General features: G+C 34.7%; 1 protein-coding gene across 6 annotated transcripts in view; it reads left to right on the top strand.

Moving 5' to 3' along the window:
• CAB39L (calcium binding protein 39 like) overlaps positions 1 to 17467 on the top strand; it is a 98993-nt gene that overhangs the window by 38224 nt on the left and 43302 nt on the right. For all 6 annotated transcript variants that reach the window (XR_009005898.1, XM_057532853.1, XM_057532855.1 and 3 more), the window contains 2 exons: positions 11279 to 11420; positions 15824 to 15988. Coding sequence is in view for 5 of the 6 variants with exons in the window: in XM_057532853.1 (XP_057388836.1) it covers positions 11310 to 11420; positions 15824 to 15988 (276 nt within the window). In the remaining variant the exon portion in view is untranslated. The remainder of the gene's footprint in view (positions 1 to 11278; positions 11421 to 15823; positions 15989 to 17467) is intronic.

Raw genomic sequence — 17467 nt, 5'->3', positions numbered from 1 at the left:
TTAGGGGCACACAGTTTTCATTACGAGAAAGAGAGGGCCTGTGAAGAATTGAATTTTAAGAAGCAAACAAAGCAATAGTAGTACAGAATAGGCCTAACTGTTAAGAGAAAAAGAGAAGACTGTGGTGTAACTTGGGGGTAATCCTGAATGAGTAGGGATGGTGATGAGGGGAGGCAATTTACAAGCTTGGTATCTTGAGTACATGGGACATTCTGAAGTAAGGTGTCAACTTTAACTCAGAAGAATTATGTATTTGCATATGTGTACTAGGACCCATATGAAGAAGTGTGGCCTATTCGGAAAACTCAAATTAGGTCTATCCAAATTAAGTTTAGTTACACTGGCCCTAAAAGTTTCTCTACAATAATGGATAATAATCTGGAAAAAATATATATATAGATATAACTGAATCACTTTGCTGTATACCTGAAACCAACACAATATTGTAAATCAGCTATAATTCAATTTTTTTTAAAAAGTCTCTCTAAAAGACCAAGATATAAAATGTTAAAGTTAGTACTGCAGTAAACATAATGTAATGAAATAAACAATACAATGAATGCAGATTATACTTAGATAATTTTTAGTGGCAGAAAAACATTTCTATTTGATCAAAAAATACTTTCTATGTTCTATTTCAAATCATATTTTAAAAGTAATGATTTTGAGTAGTCCCAAGTGGCATATAATAGGTGCTTAATAAATATTTGTTGAATGACTGAATGAAATAACGTGGAATAGTTTGGACAGTTTTCCATTTCTGAGGTATGGATGTCTGTGTACATGCATGTATAGATTTATAATGCAGCTTAAAGGTAATATTTAGCTGAGATTCCCTTAACAAGGAAAAAATCTGTATTAGCATGCTTTTTAATTATGGACATACTTAGTGTTCCACTGGTAATTAAAATAGTTGGTTTAAGATGAAATCTTTACTGCTTCTAAATGAAATAATAAATATTTTAATTTTATGACTTATATGTCTTAAATTTCCAGCAGAAACTCATCTAGTCTCTTCCAGCTGTGGAAGGATGAGAGATCTATTAACTTACCCATCCAGAAGAACTTTACAATCCTGGAAGTCTATAGGATGAGAGATAACTTCAGCTAAATCACATTCATCTTTACTATCCCATGTTAATGTTTTATAAATTGAGAGTTCATAGATAGGCACAGGGCTTACTGAAGCTATGAAATGGTTGTACTTCACACTGTAACTATAAACTTTGCCTTAATACCAGTAACAGTATCTAACCAAAATTTGATGATTATTTTGTATATGTATGTGCTTACAAGAAAGACACCCCCCCAAAAAAAAAAATTACAAGTTTCCCTTGATAATTCTGTTGTGAAAAATAACCATTTGTGAATTTCAGTGAGAACTGATGCTTTGATTACACTTCCTAGTCTTTGAAAATACTGACCTAGCTTCAGATCTCTGCTATAAACTGAGATTATGAAATTCAAATGTAAAATTATTATCCATTGACAATCTTTATTAGCTAATAGATGTAGAAAATTTTAACTCCAACAAATGACTGGAGCTGTCAACAGAAACATTACTGTGAATGAAGTTTCTGGTTGTTTTTCCTGGAACAGTAGTCTAGTAGGTTAATATTTATAATAATAAATTGGTAGTTGTATGTCTTCCTAATTTCATAAACTAGTTCTATTTTTAAATTGTTTCAGTGGTTCCAATACATTAGAATTAAGGAGCAATTCCCAAGGACATGGGTTTTTTCTTGTAAAAGAGTTTTTATTCTGATGTAAGTCTGATCAAGGCTTCCAAATGAGTAAGGGTGCATAAAACATTTCTTACAAGTTTTTCATTTCTATGTAAATTGTTCATTTTTGAAAATGGTGCGCCCTCAAACTCTGTTAACAAAACTTATAAAAACAGGTTCATTCTTAGTCATTTTGAACTGAGAAAAAGGATGATCAGTGAAAGTTCTTATTTATACTTTGTCCAGTGATTTTCACTTGTTTCTATAGGTTTTCAAGTACAAAATGCAGTTGTGGTGTCTTCTAATTACATCTAGGAAGTATATTTTAAAATGGAATGGTTGAGGGATAGCGGGCATTGATTGGAAGGTACTTTGACATATGTAATATGTTTTATAATGGATTTGATATCATAACATATATAATAATAATGATATGCTTTGTAATTTATTATATCTGTGAAAGTAATCAGTGATTTTGTGGTGGGAAGAGGCCTATTTGGGATGCAACAAATACAGTAGAACTTTTCGGTGTACTTTTTTTTATTTTAAAATTTACATTCAATGAAATGTACCCATTTTAAGAGAACAGTTCACTGAATATTGACAAATACATGTACTCATATAATCTCCATCCCATTGATTTTTTTTAAATTAATTTATTTATTTATGGCCGTGTTGGGTCTTCGTTTCTGTGCGAGGGCTTTCTCTAGTTGCGGCAAGTGGGGACCACTCTTCATCGTGGTGTGCGGGCCTCTCACTATGGCGGCCTCTCTTGTTGCGGAGCACAGGCTCCAGACACGTAGGCTCAGTAATTGTGGCTCACGGGCCTAGTTGCTCCGCAGCATGTGGGATCTTCCCAGACCAGGGCTCGAACCCGTGTCCCCTGCATTGGCAGGCAGACTCTCAACCACTGCGGCACCAGGGAAGCCCCCATTCCATTGATTTTTAAAAATGAATCTTATTGGCCCAATTATTTGCCATAGGTGTACTTTTTGATTGCATTATTTCTATCTGTGAGTCCTATTTGGAATAAAAGATAAAGGAATGGTAATTTCTGAACTTTCCTGAAATTTATTTTAATGTGATGGTTTAATTTTTTTAGTTTGAGCGAAGGTAACTGTGACTAAGTTTAAATTAGCAAGCTCTATGAAAGACTTTTGGAAATGTTCCTTTCTTACTTATTCTTCATTGTAAAATAACCTATATGAAGGAAAACAAGGCTCATTTTTGAGTTGACTTTCTTACAATGAGTTAGCAGTTTGGTTATGCTTTTTATGGTTTTACCTATGGAAATCTTGAGACTTCTCTTGTCTTCAATGATAAATTTCCCACTCCCTTAAGCTTTCGTGGAAAATCTTTGAAATGAAAACTATTATTGAACAGCACATTTGGAGGTTAGACATAAAGGCCTAGAGATACTCATTAGCCACCTACAGATAGACATTTATTCCCCTTTAAAATACTTTAAGGGATAACAGTGAGGGTATTTAATGCCCCAAATGACCTCTTCTCCTAGCTTCCCTTTCCCCATCCCCCTTCAAACACACTCCTCTCCACTTACGTCACTGAACATGTTCAGATGAGGCATTTGAGTGATTGACTTTGGGTCATCTTTAGAGGCGCTCACACATAAGTTAGGAATATGAAATATTCTACTGTGTCTTAGGAAAGGGAATGCTGCCAAGCTGCCAAAATCTACTAAAAATCTACAGGGCCTGAGTTCCCTGGGAGCAGAGCTGAAGAATTTTTTTTGGCTTTCTCTCCAGAATCTGAGCCAAGTGCTACTCTTAATGAAATTTCATAGCCAAAGTAACAGAAATCATACTTGTTTGACTAGTGCTTTGAAAAGACATGATGATCAGATATTCCACAGTTTGAACTTTAAAAAATGGTTATTTAGTCATTAAAAGTATTATTTATGAGAAGGTGTTTCCATTGTAAAAACATTTGCATGATCTATTGAACAAAGTTTGGGGACAAAAGAGAAAATTTGAAGGAAGAAGAAAACTAAGTATTTATAAGCCAACTACCCAGAGGCAATCACTGTTAACTTTTTTAAATTATTTTTTCTATGCATAGGTTCTGTGTATCTGTGGTTTTGTTTGCTTTTACATAGTTGTAGTTATGCTCTATATTATGGGATGGTGTTTTTTTAACATGTACGTTTTATTTCACATTCTTTGTAAACATTTTCATAGCCATATACTATATTTCATCAAATCTAAGAAGCCATTGGTTGTAAGGCATATACTCTTGTACCACTAAGAAAGAAAAAAAACAAAAACAAAAAAAACCCCTGCCAGTTAGTGTAAGGTCCCATCAATTGTAAGACACATGCACATTTTAGAGATGTTAAAATGTGGAAAAAAAAGTTATAAAGGTAACCTTTATTAGTTTATTTTCTTAGGACAGATTGATAGAAGCAGAATTACTAAAGTCAGAGGTTGTGAATAGTTAAAGGCTCTAGATCCATATTGCCAAATTATTGTCCAATTTATACTCCCACCAGTAAGAAAAGAGAGGGCCTGTTGCATCTCACCATAAATAGGATTGAATTTTCTCAAAACAACAACAAAAAACTTTGTTATATGATGGGCAAAATAGTCCTTCACTTTAAGTTTGCATTTTTTCATTATAGAGAATAAACATTTACTATGTGTTTAACTGTATTTCCTCCTTTGCAGTTTTCTAATATCTATGCATTATTTCTTAATGATTTTCTTATTTGTCATAGATCTCCTTTTATAATGATATTAGCCCTCTGTCTTTCATATTCATGTCACAGAATTCTCTTATTTGTTGTTTGCCTACAATGTTTTTATTATTTTATCCATAAAAATTGAAAACAATTTATTAGATTTGTAACATATTTATATTAACTGATTTGTCAGTCTTTTTTTTTTTTTGAGATTTATTTCATCACTTCTAAAATTGGAGACATTATTTTACATCCAGAAGTTTGAAAGTCACTTATAGTAACATCTGTATCTGGCCTCTTTTGTTCCATTGGTCTGTTTTTCTTGTGTCACTGTTTCACTTATAGCACTTGATAACACTTTTAATTTCATTCCCTCGTAAGAAATCTTCCTTTTTAAAACTCGTTATCCTTGTGAGTTTTTTTTGGTATTCTTGGCTTAATTTAGTTACTAAAAACTTTTTTGGACTTGTGACTGGACTTGTATCAAATTATGGACTTTAGGATTATTGACATTTTAATAATATTCAGTTTTTGTATTCAAAACCAAAATAGGTTTTTCTATTCAGTTCTTTTCTTAGTTACATGGGTTTATTCCCCACTGTTCTATTTATATTTCAGGAAAGAAGAAATGTGCGCATTATAGATAATACAGAAAAACATCAAGATGAAAAAATTTTAGATGTATCACAAATCTCATTCAGTTAATACCATTAACATTAGCTGAGCCACATTCCAGAAGTAGTTCTGTGGCTGTATACAATTAAAAGGGTGGCTTGGGCTTCCCTGGTGGCGCAGTGGTTGAGAATCTGCCTGCCAATGCAGGGGACACGGGTTCGAGCCCTGGTCTGGGAAGATCCCACATACCGCGGAGCAACTGGGCCCGTGAGCCACAATTACTGAGCCTGCGCATCTGTAGCCTGTGCTCCGCAACCAGAGAGGCCGTGATAGTGAGAGGCCCGCGCACCGCGATGAAGAGTGGCCCCCACTTGCCGCAACTAGAGAAAGCCCTTGCACAGAAACGAAGACCCAACACAGCCATAAATAAATAAGTAAATAAATAAATAAACCCAAAGTTTAAAAAAAAAAAAAAACAAACCAAAAACCCCAAACATACAGCACTTTATAAAAAAAAAAAAGGGTGGCTTGCTGAAGGACTGAGTAGACAAATAGACACATCTTGTACATCTTTAAGTACATCTTTCATATGTTCATTCTCTACTTCAGCAACAGTAATTATCCTTATGTTGGATTATCACTGTCGATTTTCCATAGTGATGGATTCTTTATTTTTAACTTTTTATTTTGAGATAACTAAAGATTCACATGCAGTTATAAGAAACAATACAGAGAGATCCTGTATACCCTTCATCTAGTTTCCCCCTGTAATGACATCTTGCATACTAATTAGCAGGTAGTGAATTAATGGATAATGATCAGCACTTTTTAAAAAATTAATGTAGGATAGAACAGATAGAACAGAATGGAATCTATCCAGAGGTCAAGTATTGTTTCATGAAACAATTATACAATCATTTATACATTCCTTTGCTCTGGATCACAATATAAAATGCATTTCTTACTACAAGTCACTTTAAAAAGTTGAAACCACTGCCCTAGAGAAATTCTCATACAAATGTATAAGTAGACCGGCAAAAGAATCTGTGTTATGATTATGCGTGTAATAATAAACAATCGAAAACAATTAGAACTCGGAGAACTGATAAATAAATTGTGGTATAGTCATACAGTGGGCTGCTATACAGCACGTAAGATAAACATGAGATTTGTGTATTAACACAAATAAATCTCATAAACACAGTGTTGAGGGAGAAAAAAAGAAACTGGCCATGTAATACCATTTCTATAATGCTTTAAAGCATACACAACAATATCACATATTGTCTGTAATATTAGTAGAAGTGTGAAAGCATGTATAGGTAAGGGTACATGATAAATAGGTACAGTATGAACCAGAGGGAAATGGGATCAGAAAATTGTACCAAGGGTGTTGCTTTAGTTGTTTTATTTTTTAAGCTGGGTGGTAAATATACAGGAACTTGTTACATTGTTCTCTATTTCTTCTAGATGCCCTAAATATTTTATTTAAACTAAATTAAATTAAAATACCTAGGGGAAAAAGTCCTGTTGAAGCATTTTGATTAGCTTGATGGTGTCACAATCCATTTGTGAGCCAATTGCTGTAGCCAGGGCAGTGGAAGGAATACTCTGGCCCCGCCTGGGTCATGTTCCCACCCTTTTGGTAGGGTGGGGTGGGAAGGAGAGCAGACAGGTCTAGCACCAGAAAAAATAGGCACCAAAAAGTACCAGAGATTTTCTTTTTCTTTTACTTTTCTGATTCAGTTATTTCTAATTCTATTGTTATTTCCAGCATTCTTTTCTTGAGATTTTTGAGGCAGTTTCCTTTTTAACTTACTTAGTTGAATCCTTATTTATTTTTATTCCCACATGAATGAATTGTAGATTTACACCCTCCCAAATGTTCTGCCAGCAATATCAAGGCTCCCTTTCAAGAACTATTTCTGGCTTTTAGCATTTATTTTCTTGAACTCTTGTGGGTTTGACTCCATCTCATCTTTTTGTAAAAATTTTAGTAAGTGTACACTGTCTATTCACACATAAATATGTTGGCTAGAGACTTAATTGTGAGGTTATAGACTTTCCCTTTCAAAACTCTGTAGATTCTTTCCATGGTTTTATGACATGTAGTTTTATGGACGTCCAAAGACAACTTAATTTTTATCCTTTTTGTTGTTAACAGTCATTTTGTAGGAATGAGCTTTAAGAGAAGAATGTTGGTTTCTTCTAAAAGCCACAAGGCACTGAATTTGGGGTCTCATCATTAATCTCAACTAGAAAAATCCTGTAAATGACCACATTTAGATCTTTTTTTCTGCTTAAGCTGTTTTATCTTTGTTGCTTCTCTCCATTTTTTAGTTCCTTTTGCATTTGTTGTCTTCCTCCACCTCTTTTCATTGTTGTAATACCCGTTTTTATAGGATATAACACTGTATCTTCTCCATATTTCCATAATGTATACTATACACACATCCACACGAACACACGCCGAGTACCTTTTCTCCATCATTTAAGTTTGTTTAACCTTTTCTGGCATTCTGGCAGAACCCTTTGTGTGGCTGTGTCTCCCACGACATTGTGCACCCTCTGAGGCTTATTTTACATTTACTAGTGCAACACCTCACACCTTACAGGTGCTCGGGTAAATATTTTCTGAATGAATAAATATAGACTAACTAATTGTGTACGTTTTGGTTGTCCTCAATCAATTTTCTGTGGGGTCATTTCTGCTGTATGCAGATTTGGATTGCCATGCTGCATTTTGGGGTGTTTCTGTATATGTGTGTATATTATGTGTTTTTGATCTTTTATCTTGACCAGCTCTCTTTTTGTCTAAGTTCTTCTCTTCCTTTTTTTAATTTTTATTTTACCAATTATATCTATTCTATCTCCTACAGAGAATTAATTTTGGAAGTAACCTTTCCTGTCGAAGTCCACAGGGCATTTCTCCCCTTTGCTTGTGCTTTTTTATTTTTTTAGTAGAACCTATTTATTTGTTGTTTATTCTGTTCACTTACTTTGGAAAGTGGAAAAGTACAATAGGGCCCATGTCAGTCCTCTGATATTTGCGTGCTGCATGGCCTGCTGTCAGCACTAACACCGGAGGGCAGGTTCATGTGTGCGACCTCACCACAGTTTTCAGTGCCCAGGAGGCATTCACCTAGCGTCAGTCTGTTGGACTTAGCATGGCATCTTCTCCTGTTCCTGCTTCTTGTGTTGTTGAAATATAACATGTGTTCTAAAAACTCTGACGTAGAATTTATTACTACTACCACTTTATCCCAAGGAGGCACCATTTTCAGGACTCCACCTTATATACTTTATCTTTGGCCTTGATGGAGTTAGAATGGGTGTGGACCAGTGATGAATATGCTAGAGCTCGCTGTATTTGGCCTATCTAATTCAAAATATGATGCCCTATCTTTCTTTAAGAATCCCCCTTACAGTATAAAGGTTCCTCAAAAAATTAAAAATAGAACTACCATATGATATAGCAATTCCACTTCTGGATACTTATCCGAGGAACATGAAAAAGCTAATTCATAAAGAAATATGCACCCTCATGTTTACTGCAGCATTATTTACAATAGCCAAGATATGGAAACAACCTAAGTGCCCATCAATGGATGAACAGATAAAGCATATGTTCTATGTGTGTGTGTGTGTGTGTGTGTATGTGTGTGTGTATATATATATATATGTATAATGGAATATTATTCAGCCATAAAAAGAATGAAATCTTGCCATTTGTGGCAACATGGATGGGCCTTTGAGGGCATTATGCTAAGTGAAATAAATCAGAAAAAGACATGTACTGTATGATCTCACTTATATGTGGAATCTTAAAAAACCAAAAACCAAGCTCATAAGTACACAGAACAAATTGGTTGTTGCCAGAGGCAGAGGGTGGAGTGTGGATGACATGGGTGAAGGGGGTCAAAAGGTACAAACTTCCGGTTACAAAATAAGTAAGTCATGGGGATATATTAAAAAATAAAATAAGGTAACTAAACGGGTACTAACAAATAAATATAACGTATCTGGGCTTTCCCAGAGCATTTGGCGAAATTTTTCTTGATATCTTCGTGAAAGAGATGAAAAAAAATCTGAGTTAAATGATATGACTAGGTGATTTCACAGTTATAAAACAAAACAGGGCTTCCCTGGTGGCGCAGTGGTTGAGAATCTGCCTGCCAATGCAGGGGACACGGGTTCGAGCCCTGGTCTGGGAGGATCCCACATGCCGCGGAGCGACTAGGCCCGTGAGCCACAATTACTGAGCCTGCGCGTCTGGAGCCTGTGCTCCGCAACAAGAGAGGCTGCGATAGTGAGAGGCCCGCGCACCGCGATGATGAGTGGCCCCCACTTGCCGTAACTAGAGAAAGCCCTCGCACAGTAACGAAGACCCAACACAGCCATAAATAAATAAATAAATAAATAAATAAATAAATAAATAAAAATTAAAAAAAAATACAAAACACTCATTTTACAGATAGAGCAAATGACGTGCAGACAAGGGTGATAACTTCTGAATCATAGTGGATGAATTACCAACTCAGAACAATTTGGGGGTTTAAGTACCTCCTGTTTGTTTAGCAGGTATGTTGACTGCCAGTTAGCATTATTCTTGATCACAAAGAACAAATACTGAAGAAATTTTTTGGAAGGGTATAAGGTAACTCCGAGATTTGACAGAAGTCCTAGGGAACCAGATTTGGGAAGTAGGAGTCTAGGGAGATGAAGTAAATATTTAGAACCATAGCCAAGGTTATGCCAGAGGAATAACTGCTTAGAGTATTGCTATCAACTGCTGTGTACATTTGTGTGTAATATTCTTTATTGATTAATTGCATCGTTGTTAATAAGAAAAATATGAGGAAAAATGGAATTAACCCAAAAGTCTATCAATAAAGGTATTGGTAAAATAAATTATATAATAATTTAATAAGAAATTACCAAATACTAGAAGTAATTACATAATATGTCTGTATAATGGATATTGCTATAAAAATATTGTAGTGCATCTAAACATATACTCATAGAATGATATTCAAGATATAAAAAGTGGGGAAAAGTTGAAAAATATTATATTTAGTATTTATTCTATTTCGGTTTTAAAAAATATATTTTTATATACATAGAAAAAATTCAGGAGGAATATATATCAAAACTGATAATAGTTGTTGCCTCTGGATGACTGGTTAATGGGAGCCTTTGATTTATGACATATTTCTGTAATGTTTGAAATATTTTTGCTAATAAATGTAAAGTAAATGAATATCCCTCTACTAACTGGAGCCTTTAATTTTAGATTTTTTTCTAAAAAAAAAAACACATTTTTAGTGTAAATAGGGCAATGACAGCTATATTTGGCTTTCTCTGCTCTATGTAAATAGATGTTCTCAAAAAGAAGAACTGATTTTCCTGTTCCCCTCCCACCTCACCCCCCATCATGGTAGTCCTCATTTCATCAGTGAGTATGGCCAGCTGAATATTTGAAGAGTAAATAAAAAACAGATTCTAAACAATTTTACATTGTAATTTTGTGATTGCTATGGAGTGGCATGTTTTTAAATATTGCTTTGCCAAAGTATGTGGATCCTAATCCCACTTTTGTTTTACATGTTTTATTTTATCTATGATTATTATTATCACCATCATCATCATCATCATCACTCTCTTTAGTCAAAATATCCAGTTTTAAATATCAGGGTATTCTCTAAAAATACTCCTTTTCCCATTCTTGCATAAATCTTGAATTTCTGTTATAGGAAAGATTTTAAACTTTGAGTAAAAACTTTTAGGTAAACTTTAAAAAATATCTTTCTTAAAATATTTTATATTAATTTAAATTTGGCACAAAACTTGGTGAAACTTGTTTTATTATTTTTTTTTAATATTTATGTATTTATTTATTTGGCTTTGCCGGGTCTTAGTTGCAGTACGCAGGATCTTTAGTTGCAGCATGCAGATTCTTTAGTTGATATGTGGGATCTTTAGTTGTGGCATGCAGGACCTTTAGTTGCAGCATGTGGGATCTAGTTCCCTGACCAGGGATCGAACCCGGGCCCCCTGCATTGGGAGCACAGAGTCTCAACTGCTGGACCACCAGGGAAGTCCCAATGAAACTTGTTTTAGTTTGACTGATTTTAATGTTTCATATTACTGAATTGGTTATTGAAAACTTATAAGACATTTTGGTATAACAATTTAATCATGTTAAGAATTATAATTATAATTTTTGTTTATTTGTTTTCAGCATTTCACATTGGAAGAAGAGATTTCTATAGATGAAAAAAATGCCTTTGTTTAGTAAATCGCACAAAAGTCCAGCAGAAATTGTGAAAATTCTGAAAGACAACATGGCCGTTTTGGAAAAGCAAGACAAAAAGACAGATAAGGTATGAGCTAAAATAATATTTTTATAAAAATACATGAATAGACCAAAAAAGCCAATGTAAAAGCTTAATGAAGAATCCTAAACATGGTCTGTGATGCACTCGTAGGGTCTTTGTAAGTACGTTTAAATTGATTCCAGGTTTTATGCAACTGATAATTGTTGAGTCTGTTATCTTGAACTCTTCGTTCACTTTCTAGAGCCTATGACCAACCTTGGATCCCTCTAGACTTAAACTAAGGGGTAACACCCCACCCTCCGCCTCTGGCAACCACCAATCCGTTTCAGTCATAAAAAAGAATGATATCTTGCCATTTGCAGCAACATGGGTGGACCTAGAGGTCTATTATGCTAAGAGAAATAAGTCAGAGAAAGGCAAATACTGTGTGATTTCACTTATATGTGGAATCTAAAAAGCAAAACAAAACAAATGAACAAATATAAAGCAGAAACAGTTATAGATACAGAGAACAAACAGGTGGTTGCCAGAGGGGAGGTGGGTTGGCATTGGAGGGGGAAGAAATTGCTGAGGGAGATTGAGGTACAAACTTCCAGTTGCATGGGTGTGAAAGGTACAGTGTAGAGAATATAGTTAATAACTATGTAATACCTTTGTATGGTGACATACCATAACTAGACTTATTGTGGTGATCATTTTGGGGTTTTATATATATATTTTTAAAATATTTATTTACTTATTTGGCTGCGCCAGGTCTTAGTTGTGGCGCACGGGATCTTTGTTGCGGTGTGCAGGATCTTTTAGTTGCAGCATGCAGGCTCTTAGTTGCGGCATGCGGGATCCAGTTCCCTGACCAGGGATCGGGCCCTCTGCATTCGAAGCTCAGAGTCTTAACCGCTGGACACCAGGGAAGTCCTGTGGTGATCATTTTGAAAGGTATAGAAATGTTGAATCACTGTGTTGTAAAACAGAAACTAACAGTGTTGTAGGTCAATTATACTTCAAAAACAAACAAAGAAACTCAGAAAAAGAGATCAGGTTTGTGGTTACCAGAGGCAGGGGTATTGGGGAGAGGGAATTGGATGTAGACAGTCAAAAGGTACAAACTTCCAGTTGTAAGATAAGTAAGTACTAGGGGTGTAAGGTACAACATGATAAATGTAAGTAACACTGCTGTATGTTATGTATGGAAGTTATTAAGAGAATAAATCCTGAGTTCTCATCACAAGGAAAAATATATTCTTTTCTTCTCTGTTTCTTTAATTTTGTATCTATATGCAATGATGGATGTTCACTAAATTTATTGTGATAATCACTTCATGATGTATGCAAGTCAAACCATTATGCTGTACACCTGAAATTTATACAGTGCTGTATGTCAATTATATTTTAATAAAACTGGAAGGAAAAAAACTCAGAATGAAAAAAAAAATCTAAGGGGTTATACTGGTGTATAATATTATACTGACTTGGAGGGTAAAAAGTTTATATTTATAGCTCAACTGATAGTTTCTACTACAGTGCAGCCTCTTTTTTTTTTTTTTTTTTTTGGCGCACCACACAGCATGTGGGATCTTAGTTCTCTGACCAGGGATCGAACCCGCGCCCCCTGCAGTGGAAATGCGGAGTCCTAACCACTGGACTGCCAGGGAATTCCCAGTGCAACCTCATTTTAACATTGTTTTAAAGTCCTACCAAGAAGGGCTTCCTCAGAGGAAGGGGTTTTTAGTAATTTAGTTATTCCTTCCAAGGGACATTGACTCCTACATATATAATTTGTCTCTAAAGTGACTAGTTTATGGCAAGATTCAAGATATCTGTAAAATAAATACCCTTGAGTTAATAGTATCTTTCTGTCCCAGTGAATGATACAATATTGTATTCTTGTAATGATGTAGAAATATATTTTTTATCCTACATCTTATAAGGAATGTAGAAATACATTTTTATTTCTAGTGTACTTTGTAATATTGAGTGAAATATTGGCTCAATAGAATGAAGAAATGACTTTCATATAAGAGTGAATCTAAATAACAAAAGAGAGGAAAAAGGAAAAGACATAAAAAGACACTAATTTTCATTAGTGATCAGGAAAAGTCCAATTAGAACAACAGTAAATTCGTATTACATTCCTACTATCTTGTCAAAAATGAAAAATGTCTGATGGTATTAAATGTTGACAAGTGTGGAGAGCAATAAGAACTTTCATTCACTATGAGTGATAAAGTATAAATTGGTGTTTGGAAATGAGTTTAGTATATTATCTGTTAAATATGAAGATATACATGTTCTAAGACCCTGCAGTTCCCCTCCTAGTGTGAACTCTAGAGATGTTCTTGCAAACATGCACCAGGATGCGTGTCAAGAATGTTCATAGCATTGTTGTTCATAGTAACCCCTCAGTGGAAACAACCCTGATGTCCATCAACAGTAGAAGTGAGAAGTTGTGGTCCAGCCATTGATGGAATACTATAGAGCAATGAATGTTAAAGAACTGCTGCTACATGCAGTGGCAAGGATGAACCTCCCAAATACAGTGTTGAGTGAAAGAAGCAAGTCATAAGAGGGTACAGGTACTATTCCAAATCAGCAGAACTAAACTATGTTGTTTTGGGATACAAACATAGGTGAGAAAACTATAAAGAAAAGTAAATAAATGATTGTCATCAAAAACATAAAAGGATTTACTTCCGGCTGAAAAAGGGGCATTCAAGTGACTTCTGGGATGCTAAAAATGTTATATTTCTTGACCTCTTTTATGGTCAAACGGGTGTTTGCTTTATAATTATTCTTAACTCTATATATGTTTAAAGTAATCTTCTGTGGATATATGTCACAATTTAAGGAACTTCCAACCTTTAATAAATTAAGGATTGCTTTAGCAATATCATAAAATGTATCTGGAAATTAATTTTTTAAGTAGTGTCATGCTACTATGAGTTACTTTTACTATTTTGCCTTATTCTCCTCATTTCCTTCTTCAATTATAATGATTAGAATACAATACTTGAAAGTAATAAAACTATATTTCTTTAAAAACATTCAGCAAATTGTTAACTAATTGGCCTGTTTTTTTCTTCACCTGTTTTTTTTTTCTTTTGGTATCCCATGCTTGCTTGCTTTCTTTCTTTCTTTATCTTCACCTGTTTTTAAAAAAATTTTCTATTGAGTATAATTAAGATACCATATAATCCACCATTTTAAAGTGTACAATTCAGTGGTTATTAGTTTATTCACAAGGTTGTGTGACCATCACCACTATCTAATTTCAGAACATTTTCAGCACCTCGTTCTCCCTTACCCAGGCCCTAATACTCACTAATGTACTTTCTACCTCTATGTATTCTCCTATTATTCTTCAAAATGTAATGAGGGCTTCCCTGGTGGTGCAGTGGCTAAGAATCTGCCTGCTGATGCAGGGGACATGGGTTCGAGCCCTGGCCTGGGAAGATCCCACATGCCGCGGATTAACTAAACCCGTGCGCCACAACTGCTGAGCCTGCACTGTAGAACCCGAGAGACACAACTACTGAAGCCCGCGCGCCTGGAGCCCGTGCTCCGCAACAAGAGAAGCCACCACAATGAGAAGCCCGCGCACCACAACGAAGAGTAGCCCCTGCTCGCGGCAACTAGAGAAAAGCCCGCGTGCAGCAACAAAGAGCCAACACAGCCTAAAATAAAATAAATTAATTAAAAAAAATTTTTTTAAGAATTAATAAAAGCAAAGTAACATATAAAATATGAGGACATTTTAAAAAATGTAGTGAGAAGTTTTGCTTTTTTTTTTAAGTTTCATAAATAACAAAAAGATAATGGTTATGTGTGAGGGATCAGTGGATTGACAAAGGTTATAGGTTTTGACAATATATGATTTTGTACCTACTCCATTAAAAAAACCAGAATAATAGGGATTTGTTGAAAACCATTAACAAATGATTTAAATAAAGACTACTAGCTACTGATAAGTCTTCACAATGGACTGAATTTAATTTATAAGTTAAATTTATAATTAATTACTAGTAAAGTTCAGTATGAGTATGATTTAAGGAAGTTCATGGGGACTTCCCTGGCGGTCCAGTGGTTAAGACTCCACACTTCCACTGCAGGGGGTGTGGGTTCGATCCCTGGTCAGGGAATTAAGATCCCACGTGCTGCACAGTGCAGCCAAAAAGTAAAAACATTTTTTTTAATTAAAAAAAATTTTTTTAAATAAAGGAATATCATTTCAATTATTCTAAGTAGAAATACTAAAGATCTCTCTTTTATAAATTAACTTTAGTAACATTTTCTGAAATAAAAAACGCAGTGCTTACTGAATGGTTTTTGTTTGTAACTGTACAGAGTTCTTTAATCACAAATAAGCAGGGCTCAATAAGTGGTTTTTGTTTGTTTGTTTATAACCTGTAATTTTTTATTACTCAACTATTAGCATACTTTTTGGTCACTAGGCTTCAGAAGAAGTGTCGAAATCACTGCAAGCAATGAAAGAAATTCTGTGTGGAACAAGTGACAAGGAACCCCCAACAGAAGCTGTGGCTCAGCTAGCACAAGAACTCTACAATAGTGGGCTGCTGGTGACACTGATAGCCGACCTACAGCTGATAGACTTTGAGGTAAACTATCTGCAAAAGGATGACAATTCTGCTTTTCAATTTTTATGTACATACCAATATTTGACTGTAATTTTTTATTATTACTGTTTATATATTATTTAAAATCCTATTTTCCCCTGAAAGTTCTAAAATCATCTTAATCGTTTTTTTAAAAAAGCAAAAGGTATACTGGAATTAAGTTTTATGCAGCTAAGTAAGAAAGTTACTGGTCAATAACAATAATAATAATAGATAACATTTGTTGAGTGCTTACTGCATGTTGTACAGTTTCCAAGCACTCATCTCATTTAATTCTTAAAGCAACCTATATATGATTGGTACTATTAGTCTTGTTTTACAAGTGAAGACCCTAAAGTTCAAAGATATTAAATAATTTCCCCAAAGTCACTCAGTTACTAAGAGCCTAAGCTGAGATTCAAACTTATTGTCTCCAGACCTGTTTCTTTAATTGAAATATTTATACCAATGATTTAAGAAGTTTGTTAAATGCTACTAATACAGGATATTTATCTCATTTTGAAAGCAATTATACCTAATTACCTAAATAATAAAACAACACCTAGAAACATAAGTGGTGAATATGTGTAAGCATTTTATTATCTATGGTACATCTAACTTAGAACAGTGGTTTTTCAATGAAATATATATACGTAAGGCACATTTCAATGATGGAAGTCTTGGTTTTGATTTGTTTGTTGTTTTGTTACTACTATCAGGCTTTTGATACTCTCAGGTAAGTGCTTGGATCTCCATTAATTCTCAAAGATAGAAGAGAATGGAGATTTCTGAAGTAAATTGCTTTTAGTTTTGTCACCAAGGAAGTTAAAAGAAACTCATTACAGTGATTAGACCAAGATAAGGTCAGGGCTCTGGGGATCTGTGGAAATACTAGCCCACAGCTCTCTGGATGGTTTAGATAGGGGAAGATTTTGGCCGACTGGAGCAGAGGAGGAGGAATACAGGGCAAGACTGCTCTGGAGATGTGAAGTCAGGTGTGTTGACTAGAAACTACACTGACTGAGGGCCTCTCAGGGCCCAGACTTCAACTCAGCCTTCCTTTCAGAAACACCTGTTTTTTTCTTTCCTTCCCTCTCTTATCTGTTTCTCTAACCTTGACATTTTCTGCTCAATAATCTCCTTTCCTACTTTTTCCTCTTGCCTGGCTTGTCACTCTCCCTCCCCATCTTACTCCCCATTTCCTTTTTAAACCTGGCATTTGTGGAATTAAAGTGTAGTTTTATCATTGTGTTTATATACTTTCATGTTTTTTAAATTTAGTTTAAAATGAAGTATTATGGACATTTGTAGGAGCTGTGCATAGTGGAAAAACACTTGACTTGGATTTAGGATTGTTTATAGAGTCCCTGCTCTGCCATTTGATAGTTAGTATCATAACCTCTTTGAGACTAAACTTTCTCATCTATAAAATAGGAATAATATGAACTTATATCGTTGTTTTAAAATATTAAACAAAGCAAA

The sequence above is a fragment of the Balaenoptera acutorostrata genome, chromosome 18 (assembly GCF_949987535.1).
Source record: "Balaenoptera acutorostrata chromosome 18, mBalAcu1.1, whole genome shotgun sequence".
Lineage (NCBI taxonomy): Eukaryota > Metazoa > Chordata > Mammalia > Artiodactyla > Balaenopteridae > Balaenoptera > Balaenoptera acutorostrata.
The sequence above is the reverse complement of the archived record's forward strand: the minus strand, read 5'-3'. Positions and strand labels throughout refer to the sequence as shown.